Raw genomic sequence first — 14,449 nt, forward strand, 5'->3', positions numbered from 1 at the left:
ATGGTTGGTTGATTGATTAATTAATTGATTATTGACTCTTTCCTCTTTGTATTCCTAGCATCCAGGCTAAGTCTTCTGGTGCCCAACCACTGTGTTTTGACTACTATCTAGTTCAAAGATGTCACTGATAAAAATAAAGGTCCCATACAAATATGTCCCAAAAGTCTTAGTCTAAAGCTTTAAGCCTTAATAGGTTAAAATTGCACTACAACTTTTGGGACACCCTGCATGCCAAAATATTTATTGCAGCACTTTGCCAACAAAGAAAACAAAGTAGGTGCCCATCAATTGGGGATGAGTAAATAAGTTGTGCTACATGAATGTAATGGAATATGACTGTACCATAAGAAGTGAGGATAAATACAGAGAAGACTTAGATGAAGTAAGCAGAACCAGGAAAATAATACACATGACAACTACAACAAAGAACCACAAGTAAAATCTATAGAATCATGGTGACCAAGCTTGGCTCCAAAGAAGAGAAATGAGGATTCACCTCTCCCCCTTCTTCATGGAGATGGGGGACCATGAGTGTGGAACACCACATATAGCACTGTGTTTGGATGAGGTGTGCATTTTACTGAACTAGTTTTTTCTCTATTTTATTCTTTGTTTTAAGGGCTGGTTCTCTAGGAAAGAAGAGAAAGGAGAAATATGGAGGGATAAGGGGATGGTGAGGAGGGGGAATGTAGGTGATGTAAACATAAATGATTTCAATTAAAGTTAAAAATTAAATTAAAAAAACATCAGTAGTGTCCATAAGTGATGTCTTTAAATTTTCCACAAATATGTGTGTTTCATACATGCCTCTGTTCATGGCAGGGACCCAGGCTGTCGATATTTTAATGCCTGTTCCTAAGGCAGAGAGTCTTCCTTAAGTTAAGAAATCATCCTTCACACTCAAAGTATTAACAGAATAAAAGTCTTCTTTATTTATTAATTTCTTTTTCTTTTCTCTCAACATTACCTTCTTCTGGCCATATCACGATAGGGAGCCTACAGAACATGAAAAGGAGTCTATGGTTAGCCATCAACATCAAGACCTAGCAATGCTCCTGCTGCTCCACCAAGATCTATAAATAGGAGGAAGTTTCACTTGGCAAAAGGAAAAAAAAAAACAATGTCTGATGTAATGACCACACCCGGAAAAAGAGACAGAATAAAGTGGGATATTTTATTTGAGGTCCCCAATTTTCTGAACCAAGTTGCTCCCTAAACATGATGAGAAGTCTAGGGATGAGCAAAGCTCTTTGACATTCTCTTTGGAACTATTCATTGTCTGTGACAAATTGAGCCAAAATACAAAGAATTTGAAGTCAATGACCCAGAATGGTCAGGGATTCAATGATGTGGATTAAAAGGCATTGTCCCCATGGAAGAGATTTCAGGCCTCGATTCTAGAGGCCTGTTGATCCCAAAATAGAATAGTTAAGGTTGCTAGTATTTGTACCCATTTCTTTGAAGTCATTAGCCAACTGCCAAAAATAAATAAAAGTAAATCAAATTCCCTAAAAGTGAATTTTCTCAGGGTTGTAACAGAAGTTGAAACTGAGGACTTCTCCTGCCTTGGTCCAGCTTGTCCTCCATGTCTAGAATGAATGAATCAATGAATTAAGCATTTATTAAGCACTTAGTGTGTACAAAGCACTATGCCAAATGCTAGATAGAAAAGAGAGACATTCCCTGGTCTCAAGGAGCTCACATCCTAATGAGGGGAAGGATTAGCTGCCAAGTCAAGTGGGAAGGTTCCATGGTCTTTAGGATGGAGCAGCAAAGCAGAGCATCGTGCCTCTTGTTAAATGTCATTTTCACCGATAAAAATCACAGCAGTATCTGATGTTGAACGATTCGATAGTGCCAAGGGCTTTGGTGAAAAGAACTTTCTCTGGGGGTCTTCAGTGGCTGTGGATGTAGCATCTACAAGTTGCCCAGTTATATTTTCCCAAGACGGCAGCTAAAAACAGTGGGCTGGAAGCATGGTCAGGAGCTGGGCTCCTGGACTATCTTCATCAGGCTCAGAGGGGAGATGGTGGTCAGGGTGGTGGCTTGACTTTCCTGGCACAGGCTCTCTCCTGTCTGTCTCTTTCTCAGAGTGTCTTGCTTCTTTAACTAGGCTGGTTTACCTGCCTGGGTCTTGTTGAGAGGCAGCATGGTATTGTGGAAAGAATGCTGGTTTGGAGTCAGAAGTCCTGGGTTCAAATCCTCCCTCTTCCACTGCATAATCTTGGCGAATAGCTTACCTTTTCTGTGCCCCAGTTCACGGGATCACACACTTAGAGCTAGGAAGGACCTGAGGGTCCATTGAGTGGAACCCTCCCATTATTTTTCCAATGAGAAAACTGAGGCAGAGTCCAGGAATTGGACCCCAAGTCCTCCTGACTCCAAGGGCACTGTTCTATCCACTGTTCGCCTGCCTCTTTTATGGTTTGCTCATCTGTAAAATGGGAGCATCTTGAGGTCCCTTCCAGCTCTAAATCTAGGCTTCGATGACCTCACACCCACCTGCTGGAATCCCGCCAAAGCTCACAACAGGGCACACTCTGCCCCTCCCCCACTGTCCCCATGCTCTTAGCTGTTAACATTCCCCCTTCCCACCCTTCTCCCTGCCTCCAAAAGAATGTCCACTCCCAAGGGCAAAGACCGTTTTCATTTTGGTCTTTGTAACCCAACACGTAGCACAGAGTAGGTAGTTTATGCTTCTTTCATTCTAATGACGTGACCAGCATTGGACATCAATAAATGGCAGATCTGGACCACGTGTTCCAACCTGTACATTTAGCACAAAGTAAAGAGAAAGATGGGTTCTTGATTGGGAAGAAGACACCAGGCACGTTGTCATCCCTTCCCAGCAGACAGGTAGTTCCCAAAGCTTTTCCCCAACCACTGCCAAGATGAAAGAGCCCAGGTAGTGTATCTTGGCTAGGCCTGCCTGCCTTGGGGCCTGGAGGCCAGCCTCAGTCCCCACCACCGTGTTTGGTTTCAAAACAGAAAGAAAACCATAATTCCTTTCCTTTCATGACTAAGATGTGGGACAGGTCCCAAAAGCCCAAGAGAAGAGAAATCAGATTGTTCTCCTGCAATGAGGGTAATCTCAAGCAAACATACACACACCTCTTGGAGTTCTCTTGATTGTTTAGGAATGCCTCCCTCTGACAAATAGAATGACATCACAGGGAGGCGGCAGGCAGAGTCGGCGCCAAGTTCTATAAATAAGGTTAAGTTACACTTCAAAACAAAACAAAACAACGCAAAAGCCCACACATTGATAGAGTAAAAAACCAACACACACACTCTCTCTCTCTCTCTCTCTGATAAAATAGGATTTTTGGCTTAAAGTTTTCCGAAAGGAGATGGGAAAACTAAATGTCCTAAATGTGTTTGAAGGCTGGTCTTCCTTGAATCTTCCTTTTGGATTTTTCACCAAAAATGTGCCAAAGCAGTTAGGAACCCAAGACACCAATGACTCGGAAGGCCTTGGCCAATGATGGCATCCAGTAGAATTTCCAATGGTATGGACCATATGGTCCTGTTTCCAAGAAAGAGACTTAAACCCTGACCCAAGCCTTCTCCTAAAGAAGATGGGATGTGTACTTGGGTCACCATCCAGTTTCCCTAGAGCAGTGGGCTTCCGCTCGAGAGCCCTGGGTTCGAATTCCAGCTCCGACACCGGCCTTATCCTCAGAATCGCATGACTTCGCTTCTCATTTTGCATCTATTAAATGTGGATGATGGTACTTGCCCAGCCTCCCCCACAGGGCTTCTGTGAGGCAAGGGCTTTGTAAACCTTAAAACACCAAATAAATATGAAACCTTGTTGCCCACACACCCTGCCCCTCCTCCCTCTCTGCTCATCATACTGAAACCGCGCCAGGGACGATGAGCCTGATGTGGGTGTAGGACTTCCTGATGGTCACGCTGCCATGGTGGGAGACGCCCCGGGGGAGCACACACTCCTCGGTCAGTTTCTGAGTCTCCGTGTCCCAGCACAGCACGGTGGCAATGACCTCGTTCTTTTCATCCCGCCCCCCGGTGATGTACAGCCTGTTGTTACAAGGGGAGATCCCGCAGCTCGCCCGCTCCTGGCTGAGCTGGGTCACCAGGCACCAGCTGTCCTCCAGAGGACTGTACGAGTACAAGGCTTTCATGGCCCCACCTACGAGAAAAGAGAGAGATGCCAGTCGGTGCCCGATGTGCTGGACACGTCCACCAAGCCGCTCAGATCAGCCTGGGGATCATCCAAACCGATTTAACAAAAATCATTTATTAAACCCCTGCCCCTGTTGGGCACCGGAGGCAGAGAGACGAAAAGGGAGCTACTCCCTGCCCTCCAAGAGCTTCTGTTGTAAGGGTGGAAGCGCGGTGGGGTTGGTGGTGGAACAGTCGGTGCTTACTATGTGCCAAGGCGGGGATGCACAGAGAACAGAGACGGAGTGCCCGGCCGGGGATACGGGCTCCCTAAATGTCAGAAGAGTCCCGGCAGCTGGTCTCAGAGCAGAGCATGATTAGACTTCCCTCTTCTCAACAGAGGCGGGAGACTAGGGGTGTGGAATGGTGCATACACTATTAGGTAAAATCACCCTGTGGGTCAGCTCTACTTCACTGCCCTATGCAGGACAGGGAGCTATGGGCTACAAGAAGCACTTCGACTGCAGAAAGCAATGGGCGCCCATGAAACTTATTTTTTTAAGAGTCTAGACTTTGTAAGCCTATAAAATCCATGTGTGATATTGATGAGTAGCGTTTGCTCTAGACACACGTGAAAACTTAGTGGACAGAATTTTGGATCCACTAAAAAAGGAGGATTTTAGGAAACTCTGAAGGCCTTGGTTCTCAGTATTAGCATTCTCTATCGAATGTATTTCTTATTAAAATACGCAGTTTTAAGGCTTTTCGCTGACAGTTATGTAATTTCTTAGAGTAGGTGGATGGGAGTGCTGGTTGTACGTTAGTTACCATGACGCTGACGTGGATTTTGTCTATTCTTTATTAACTGAGTAGTTTCATGCTCTGCAGGTACCATAACCAACCTGTAGGCACTGAGAAACACTCATGATAATGTATTTATAGCCATTGCTACAAGTTTATAATGTATTTTTCTATCTTGTTATACACACACACACACACACACACACACACACATATATATATATATATACATATATATATATATATATATACATAAAATATAACATTCAAAAAGAAGTTTTTTTCCTGATTGAGAAAGGGATATAAAATGCAAACCCCACAATCTTGAGAACTGAAAATTGCCAATGGTTTTCTAGTACTTTATTATACTGAGAGTTTTCTTGGGCTTTTAGTTAGTGACTGAATGAATACATTAGACACATTCAGGCTTTGTTGAGATTTTCCGTAGCTTGCATTTTAATTCTTTGGTTCTTTGCCATTTCTATTAACCCACAGCATTATTTTAATAAATGTCATATAATACCAACCAAAGAAAAAGAGTCTAGACTTTGAGTCAGGAGTCCTGATTTCAAGATTTATTGGCCATGACACTCCTCTATCAATAGCTGGAAAGGCCTAGAGGCCATCTAATCCAACCCCTCGTTCCACTGATGGAGAGACAGAGGCTTGGATAACTTGCCCAGGGTCACGCAGATAGTTACCATGAGAGGGGGGTTTGAGCCAAAGTCTACTCATTCCCATGACTGTTCCTTCTTCTGTGTCACAGGGAAGGAATGAAATCAAGGAATCAATCAAGGAAGCCTCAGCTTCCTCATCTGTAAAGTGAGGCTATGGTGACTTACATGACCTACCTCAATCAATCAACAAATACTTATTAAGCCCCTACTATGTGCCGGGCATTGTGCTAAACACTGGGGATACAAAAAGAGACAAAAGACAGTCCCTGCCCTCAAGGAGCTTACACTCTAATGTGAAAGACAGCTTGTAAACAAATATATACAAAGTGAGCTATGGACAGGATAAATAGGAAATTATTAATAGAGAAGGCCCTAGAGTTAAGAGTGGCTGGGGAAGGCCTCCTGTGGAACGTGGGATTTTACTTGGAACTTAAAGGAAGCAGGGAGGGCAGTAGTCAGAGCAGAAGAGGGAGAGTGTTCCAGAAATTGGAGAAAGCCAAAGAGAATGCCCAGAGTGGAGACTTGGAGGGTCTTCTTAGAACAGCCAGGGTCCCTGGATGGAAAGAGCACATGGTGAGGAGTATGGTGCAAGAAGAATGGAAAGGTAGGAGGGCTCTTGGTGGGAAGGGCTTTGAAGGCCAAACAGAGAATTTTGTGTTGGATCCTGGAGGTGATAAGGAGCCCCTGGAGTTTATTGAATGGGACAAGGTGGGGGTGAATTGAGGTGTGTAGGTGTGTGTGTGTGTGTTTGGTGTGTGTGTGTGTGTGTGTGTGTGTGTGTGTGTGAGAGAGAGAGAGAGAGAGAGAGAGAGAGAGAGAGAGAGAGAGAGAGAGAGTCAGACCTCCACTTTAGGAAAATTAGTGGCTGAAAAGAAGATAGATTGGAGTGGGGAGAGACTGGAGACAGAGAGACCTCTCCCTCCCCCCAAGTAGGCTAGTGCAATAGTCCAGGACTGGGGTGATAGGAGCCCGAATTTAGCACAGTGCCTGGCACATTGTACCTTGAATAAATACCTTTACTCAGATTGAGTGAGTGAGTGGTGGCAGTGTTGGAGGAGAGGACATATTCAGGAGATGCTGCAGAGGTGAATTGGCGGGCCTTGGCAGCACTTTGGATATGGGAGATAAGAGATGGCAGGATGACACCTGGGCTGTGACCCCAAGGGAATGGAAGGATGGTGTTACCCTCTACTACAGTAATAAAGAAGGCAATAAAGAAGGTAGGAGAGGAGGATCTGGGGGGATCGAAAATGAATTTTGTTTTATACATATTGAGTATTATGGGAGAAATATCTCCTCTGAGTTCATGTGGTCGGTATTTTGCTGCCAAAATATATTTACCATAATGGAAATTAAAGAGGGAAAAACCTAAATTTTATTATTATGCTTAAGCATAGATTCAGGTCTCAGAGAAAACCTGCACAAGCATTAGGATTCTACCGAGCCTCCTTACAGGCCATATTACGCACGAGTGACAGAGAAAGAATTTATTTAAATATTGCAATCTCACGGATCCTTGTAAGGCCCTAAAAATTCAAGAAAAGATAGATTCATAATCCTATGCTTCCTTCAATGTCATGAAAATTGAACAGACTTAAAGAGAGTCATCATCTCATACATCCCCTAAGGAAACAAATGTCATCAAACTCTACGGATGACCTAAGTGAGATTGCAGATTAAACTACATTTAGAGGGTTCACAAATAAGCTAATTGAATAGGAAGATTTCCATGTCTCCAAGGAGTCAGGGACAGTTGAGATTCTTCCTCTGGCTTCTTATCTAAGGAATGTTAAGGTTTTAAGTAAATTTTCACACCCCATGGGACAGCTTTTGGTCAGGTGAGGTTAATATGACAAAGCAGGCTTTCAATTCACCAAAATTTTCCAGAGGAACAAAAAGAAAGGAAACAATTCTCATTAACCAAGTTTAAGATGGCTGCTGGAAATCCAGCTGGAGACTGGAGGTCATCAGGGAGACTGAGGCCAGATCAGGTAGACCTGAGAACAGGATGTTGGTTGTTATGAGTATTAAAGTACTTTATAAATCATAGTGTGCTACATAGGAGTGAACTATTATTTTTTAAACTAACTCATTAAAAAAACAATTCCTATTTATAGAGTTGGCTGAATCAAATCAGCAGGTTGAACTTGATGGATGACTTCTGAAGTTTCTTCTAGATCCCAGTCTAGGATCCTATGACTTCCTTGTGGTCAGTGTGATGCAGTAAGAAAGAGCACAGACCCTGGAGTCAGAGGACCTGGGTTCAAATGCTTGCTACCTGGGTGACCTTGGGCAAGTCACTTCACCTTGGGCCCCTAGAATGAAGGGACCAGAGTTGTGGGTTCCAGGGCTCCCTTCTGTTCTAGATCCTCATAGTCTGTCGATGTAGTGAAAGCTGATAGCCCACTTACCCACCACGTAGATGTGGTCCCGGAAGCTGACGGCATTGATGCATTTGGCCTCCACCGGCATGGATGACTTCAAGCACCACTTGTTGGCCGATGCGTCGTAGCACTGAGTCTTGTCTGTTGCCAGTTTTCCGTTGGGTCCTCCCCCAATCACATAGAGCTTCTTCTTGTGGCTGGCAGCGGCAAAGGAACTCACGTGGATCAGGAGAGGGGCTGCCTAGACCCCAGGAGAGGAGGCGAGATGGTTGTATCAGCACCAAAGGGGATAGAGTCAGGCTTGCTCTCTAATCCCCTCCCCACTCCCCCTGCTCTTTTACCCCAACACATTAGAGAGGGTGTGAGGCAGCAGAGAGACAGCTGGAGGACTTAGAGGATCCTCCTTGGATCCGAGTTCAAATCTTGGTTCTGCCCCTTCATGCCACCTTAGGCCTCAGTTTTACCATCTGTTAAATGAGGAAGTGGGACTAGGCAGCCTTTGATGTTCCTTCTGGACTGTTCTAGATCTATGAACCTAAGAATCAAAGAAGGAATGAAGTAGCCTCAGAAGCTGAGATATCTGTCCTTGTTCCAGAGGCTCTGCCTCTTTAAATAAGATGACCAGCATCTCCTTGTGACTCAGGAAAGCATCCCGCATCTCACAGAGAAGGAAACTCAGGCCCAGAGGGATCAAAGGATCATCCATCTAGATCTGAAAGAGACTTCAGAAGCCATCAAGACCAACCTCATCATTTTACAGAGGAGGAAACTGAGGCCCATAGGAGCCAGTTAAATGACTTGCTGATAGTCACTTGTGGGATTTGAACCCAAGACTTCGGACTCCAGGGCTAGTGTCCTTTCTGCCGTCCCCTTTCTTCCTAGATCTCCACATCCTGCTCTAGGGTGGTGCCACCAGCTGAGCTGGCAGACACACCCTAACCGCAGTAGAGACAGAACAGTTCTTCCTTGTTCTCACCTAGGAATCATTTTCCAACCTCAGTCTGATGAGTCATTGGTTCTGCACAGACTTCTGGGAGTAGATACTCAAGACCATATTAAAAAAAAAAAGCCACCCCCACAAATAAGGATTCATGGCAACACCACAATGTCAACCCATTCACTCCCCGGCCCACTCAACACTTCAGGCCTTGTCTTTTCAGTCCAAGCAGCCTCTCTTACATGGCAGAGTCAAAGCCCATCTCTGATCCCTCCTGCCTGCGTGACCTTGGGCAAGTAACTTAACCTGAGACCGACGAGATGGCCTCTGAGGTTCCCTCCTGCTCTATGTCTATGGTCCGACGTCCTCTGGTCCATACAGAGATCTCCATGAAGCAGGGCCAAGTGTGGCCGGGCCAGCATGCTGTTCTCTGCCCTTTTCCTTCCTTCTCCCAGAGTAACTCATCCTGGCAGCCCAGACTCCAGCCCTATGACTCTCTGGAGATCACAGGATCTTAGATTTAGAGCTAGAAGCTGAATCCAACCTTCCCACTCTGCAGAGGAGGAAGCTGAGGCACGGGGCGGCCACTTGCCTGGGACCGTGCAGCTCCTCTGTCTTCCTGACTCCAGGAGCAATGCCCCATTGCGGCCAGGCACCACCCTTCTAGTGCTGCCAGATTTAGAATTTTCTCACATTTCGGTTCTTGTTCCTGTTTCTACATTAAATGCTGGAAGGACTTTTGTCACTATCGCTGAGGGTCACAAATGTTTGCTGTCACTTCACTGAACAGGAAAAAGGAAAAGACACAGGACTTGGTGCCAAATCCCAACTCTGCTTTTTACCTACCAATCACTTAAACACACTTGGGTCTCAGCTTCCTCGTATATAAAATGAGAGAGGTCAGACCCGACCGCCTCTGAAGTCCCTTCTGGCTCTGCCCTATAACCTTAGGTTTTGTAAATGATTAACTGTTAATGAAAAAATAAGGGATGATTTTACAGAGAAGGAAACTGAGACCTACAGAGGTTAAGTGACTTGCCCAAGGTAACATGGCTAGTAAATTTTTGAAGGCAGATTTGACTCCCAGATCTCCCTGGCTCAGATCTTACCCCTCTAATCGCTACACCACACTGTCTAATGCCATGTCCAGGTACAAACATACTAGCTGATAAGCAAAAGAAGACAGAGGATAGGAGAATGCCTTGTGGACATGCCCATGATGCCATCCTCCCTGTTGGCATCTAAAAGATTTCCCTCAGTGGGTGTTGCTGTCACCACATCCTGAAGGGAAGGGTATAGATGGTAAGTGATTAGCCACATCCCTGACCCTCTAGCAACAAGTAAGACACCCCCAAGTGGGAAGGCAAAGGTGGAGGTTGAACAAAAGGCTGTAAAGAATTTTTAAAATACCTCAGAAAAAAAAAAACACATCTTGACTGTACCTCTGACCAGCAGTTATGAAAAGGGTCATATGTTTCCACGTTATTAATCCTCTGTAGCCCATCGAAGCCACCAATGACGTAGACTTTGCCGCCCAGAACTGCCATTTTGTGTCTCCATCGGCCAAAATTTAAATACTCAATTTGTATCCACTTGTTGATGGAAGAATTGTATTTCCAGACGTCCCGCTGTGTTTCCTTACCACCTACAGTGGAGATAAGACATGGGTCATTGGATGAGAAGGTTTAGAGCTCCATGCCCAATCAATGAGAACTTTGGAGCAGCGATGGTAGCAAGATTTTATGTTATGAGACGCATGATTCTGCTTTGGAAGCGCTGTATCTCCCAAGTTCGTGGAGCCGCCATAAAGGGCCTTGGAGAGGAGATCCAGTTTGAGCCTTCCTCCCCATTTTATTGATGAGAAAAATGAGGCTTAGGAATATTAAGTGCCTTGTCCAAGGTCACACAGGAGTAAACATCAAAGGTAGGATTTGAACCCAGGGTCTCCAACTCCAGAGTCAATAGCCTTTGCGTTGTGCCTGACACAGAGTAGATGCTTAATAAATGATGATTGACTACCAAACTACGTCCTCTCCTACTTCAACAGACAGGACCTATAGTAGTAGAATGTAGCTCCAGGAGGGCAGGACTGCCCTACTTTGTCTGTATCCCAAATGCCTTGCACAGGATAGATGATTAGCTGACATTGACTTGAACCAAATTTCTGAACTACAACTAGAGGACAATGTAGATGGCAATGTGGCATCTAGTGCCTGCCTGCTTACTATAGCCTGGAGCAGGGCTTCCTAACCTCTTTTGTGCCCTGGAGCCCTTGGGCAGCCAGTCTGGTGAAGTCTGTGGGCCCTTTTCAAAATCCCATCTCTAAATGCATAAAATGAAATGTGACATAATTGCAAAATTTTTACATAATTGCATAACCAAAAGCTAGTGAAAATAAGGATTCTATTTTTCCCATTCGAGTTCATGGATCCCTCGAAATCTGTCCAAGCAGTTCCCCCAGTTAAAACCCCCCTTGTGTAAAGGTCCCCCCACTGTACTTTCCCTTCTCCCTAAGCTCTAAGGGATCTCTCCAGAGTCTGAAACCTGGTGGAAGTATCCTTATGGTTTTGGAGTCAAAAGGCGCATCTACACCAGGGGTGAATGGGCTGGGATGACTGGCTCCATCACAGTTTCTGGACCTGTCCTATGGTCTTGAAGTAGCGAGGTGGCGGCAGTGGGTAAGAGTGCTGTGTCTGGAGTCAGGAAGACCTGAGTTCAAATCCAGCCTCAGACACTTACTAGCTGTGTGATCCTGCACAAGTCACTTAACCTCCGTTTGCCTCAATAAGTTGGAGAGGGAAATGGCAAACCACTCCAGTGTTTTTACCAAGAAAACCCCATGGACAGGCTGGCCCACAAGGCCATGAAGAGTCAGACACACCTGAACGACCACAAAGGAACCCTACCTGATATGTAGACTTCATTTTTTAAGGTCACACAGGCAAACTCCACCCACTTTTTATTCTCACTCTCTGGTTCCTGCTCAGTAATGGGGAGCTTGGCTACTTCCAGGCGGCTGCGCCTCAGTGGGTCCAGGCAGGTCACTTCGGCCACAAACTTCTCATCTTTAGTGCAGCCTCCAATGATCATAAATACCTCAGACTGGAATTCATGCATCCTGGGCTTGGTTCTCTCTGAAATAATCTGGAAACCAAAGAAATATATCCTTTAAAAATGCAAATTTGTATGGTCGTGATAATAGCTAATATTTGCAGGTCTGCAAAACACTCTATGGAAATTAATTCTCTTAAAAAATGCTAGACTCAGATGACTCATTTGCCTGCACTGACAAATGCATAAAGCATTTCAGGGCCCCACTTCTCACTTCCGGGAAGCTGATGGAGGCTTGGAGACTCCCACCTGTGTCTCTTGGCACTATCATAGGCGGTGATTTGTTAAGGAAAGTCTATTCCACAAAGGAGATTGGGCATTGTTGGTCTGGCCAATACTTTGTGTGACTCCTGGTGAATAACCCAGGCCCTGGGTCAGAAACTCCTGCTTTGCAGATGAAGTATTACTAAGGCATGCTCCTCTGTATTTCTAAAGCACTGTATTTCTATTTCTCTGTATTTCTGATGGTTTCTGTAATGGTCAGATTGCTTCCATGGCTAGTTCTTGTCTTATTCGCACATTAAGTTGAAGAAGGGTGTCACAGTGTCTAGAGTGTCAGGCATGGAGTCAGGAAGAGCTGGGTTCAAATCCAGCCTCAGACACTCGGTAACTGAGGGGCCCTGCGTGGATCTCCCCCAGAGTCCCATTTTCCTCATCAGTAAAATGAGGGTAATTATTATACCAACTTCCTAAGGTTGCTGTGAGGACCAAAATGAGATACCATTTGTAACGCATTCTATGAATTGTAAAGTGATATATAAGTGTGAGCCATGCTGATGATAACATCCGCCCTGATAAATTTAGACTTGCAAGGTCAGCATGGATCTTTTTTTCCTTTACTATTATTGCAATCACAAGCCACAGCCACCAGAGGGCAGCACCATCATGCACAAGGTTTCCCAGGCTCATAGGCTCTCTCTCTCTCTCTCTCTCTCTCTCTCTCTCTCTATATATATATATATATATATATATATATATATATATATATATATATATATATATGTCAAAATCACAACCACAAATGTTCCATAGGATTATAGATTCTCTCCCCATTCTACAGAAACTGAGACAGGAGGAGTGAAGGAATTTTCCTAATGTCATATGAGAAGTAAGAAGCATAGGCAGAATTTGAACCTCAGGACCCTGCTCCCCCTGCCCAGCCTGCACTGCACCCCCATCCCCCACCACACCCCAAGAGATGTCTATGACAGATGGAGATCCCGACTCTTGAGTTGGAAATCACTTAGTCCAACCCTCTCATTTTACACAGAAGGAAACTGAGGCCCAAAGAGATGAACTGACTGATAGAACATTTATTAAGTGCTTAATGTGTGTCCAGGCACTGTGCTAATACAAACCAAAAAGAAAGATTTGTCCATGTCCTCAAGAAGCTTAGTAGGGGAAGACAATATATCAAGAGGCGGGGAGGTGCCCTCTCAGGAGCAAGGTGGAGACTGGGGTGTCATGGGCAGATCTGCCTCTGAAGAGGGCATGGTGGCTAAAGTTAGGCTTGCTCCCTGGAATGCACAGTGTGGCACTAAGTGTGTATCCAAGGTGCGATGTGAGCTCAGGTCTCTATCTGCTACAGCGAGCTGCCTATCATCATCATCATCATCATCATCCTCACCATCCTCACCATCATCCCCATCATCATCACCATCATCATCATCATCATCACCACCATCATCACCATCATCATCATCACCACCATCATCACCATCACCATCACCATCACCATCACCATCATCATCATCACCATCACCATCACCATCATCACCACCATCATCACCATCACCATTACCATCACCATCATCATCATCACCACCATCATCACCATCACCATTACCATCACCATCACCATCATCATCACCATCACCATCATCATCATCATCACCATCACCATCATCATCATCATCACCATCACCATCATCATCATCATCACCATCATCACCACCATCATCACCATCATCATCATCACCATCACCATCACCATCACCATCGCTATCATCATCATCATCACCATCATCATCATCACCACCATCACCACCATCATCACCATCATTGTCATCATCATGACCATTCCTAGTACCAAGAGGCGGTCTGATGTAGTGAGTAGAGAGCCTTTCTTCCCCTCTCCTTCCCCTCCCTACCCCCCTCCCTAAAATCCAAAGCATCAAACCCCACTTGTTCCTTTGAGTTGTCAGCCCCATCTATGGTACCTTTCCTCCTGCTTAGCACCCACAGGCCCTGCTGTGTTTGCTGTTGCCGTGCTTGGCTCTTTGCTCAGTCTCTTCCTTCTGCCTCACACCTCCTCATCCCCTCAGGGCCATGCTCTAGTGTTCAACATTCCAAGGGGTCAATTAGCAAATCTTAAATATTCTTTGTTCTAACTTGCTAAAGGAATCCCAGAACCC

The 14,449-nt window shown here is 45.1% G+C and overlaps 1 protein-coding gene across 2 annotated transcripts in view; it reads right to left on the bottom strand.

The window, feature by feature from the left end:
• Positions 1 to 925: 925 nt before the first annotated feature.
• Positions 926 to 14,449, bottom strand: part of KLHL6 (kelch like family member 6) — a 38,027-nt gene continuing 24,503 nt past the window's right edge. Inside the window, exons 4-7 of one of the 2 annotated variants that reach the window (XM_036765934.1) lie at positions 11,831 to 12,068; positions 10,367 to 10,569; positions 8,015 to 8,228; positions 926 to 996 (exon numbers count right to left, since the gene is read on the bottom strand). In XM_036765934.1, the coding sequence (XP_036621829.1) occupies positions 983 to 996; positions 8,015 to 8,228; positions 10,367 to 10,569; positions 11,831 to 12,068 (669 nt within the window). In that variant the 3' untranslated portion in view covers positions 926 to 982. Of the gene's footprint in view, positions 997 to 2,609; positions 4,154 to 8,014; positions 8,229 to 10,366; positions 10,570 to 11,830; positions 12,069 to 14,449 lie in introns of those variants that run through there. The other variant, XM_036765933.1, reaches the window with a different exon arrangement.

Source organism: Trichosurus vulpecula, chromosome 7 (assembly GCF_011100635.1).
Source record: "Trichosurus vulpecula isolate mTriVul1 chromosome 7, mTriVul1.pri, whole genome shotgun sequence".
NCBI lineage: Eukaryota > Metazoa > Chordata > Mammalia > Diprotodontia > Phalangeridae > Trichosurus > Trichosurus vulpecula.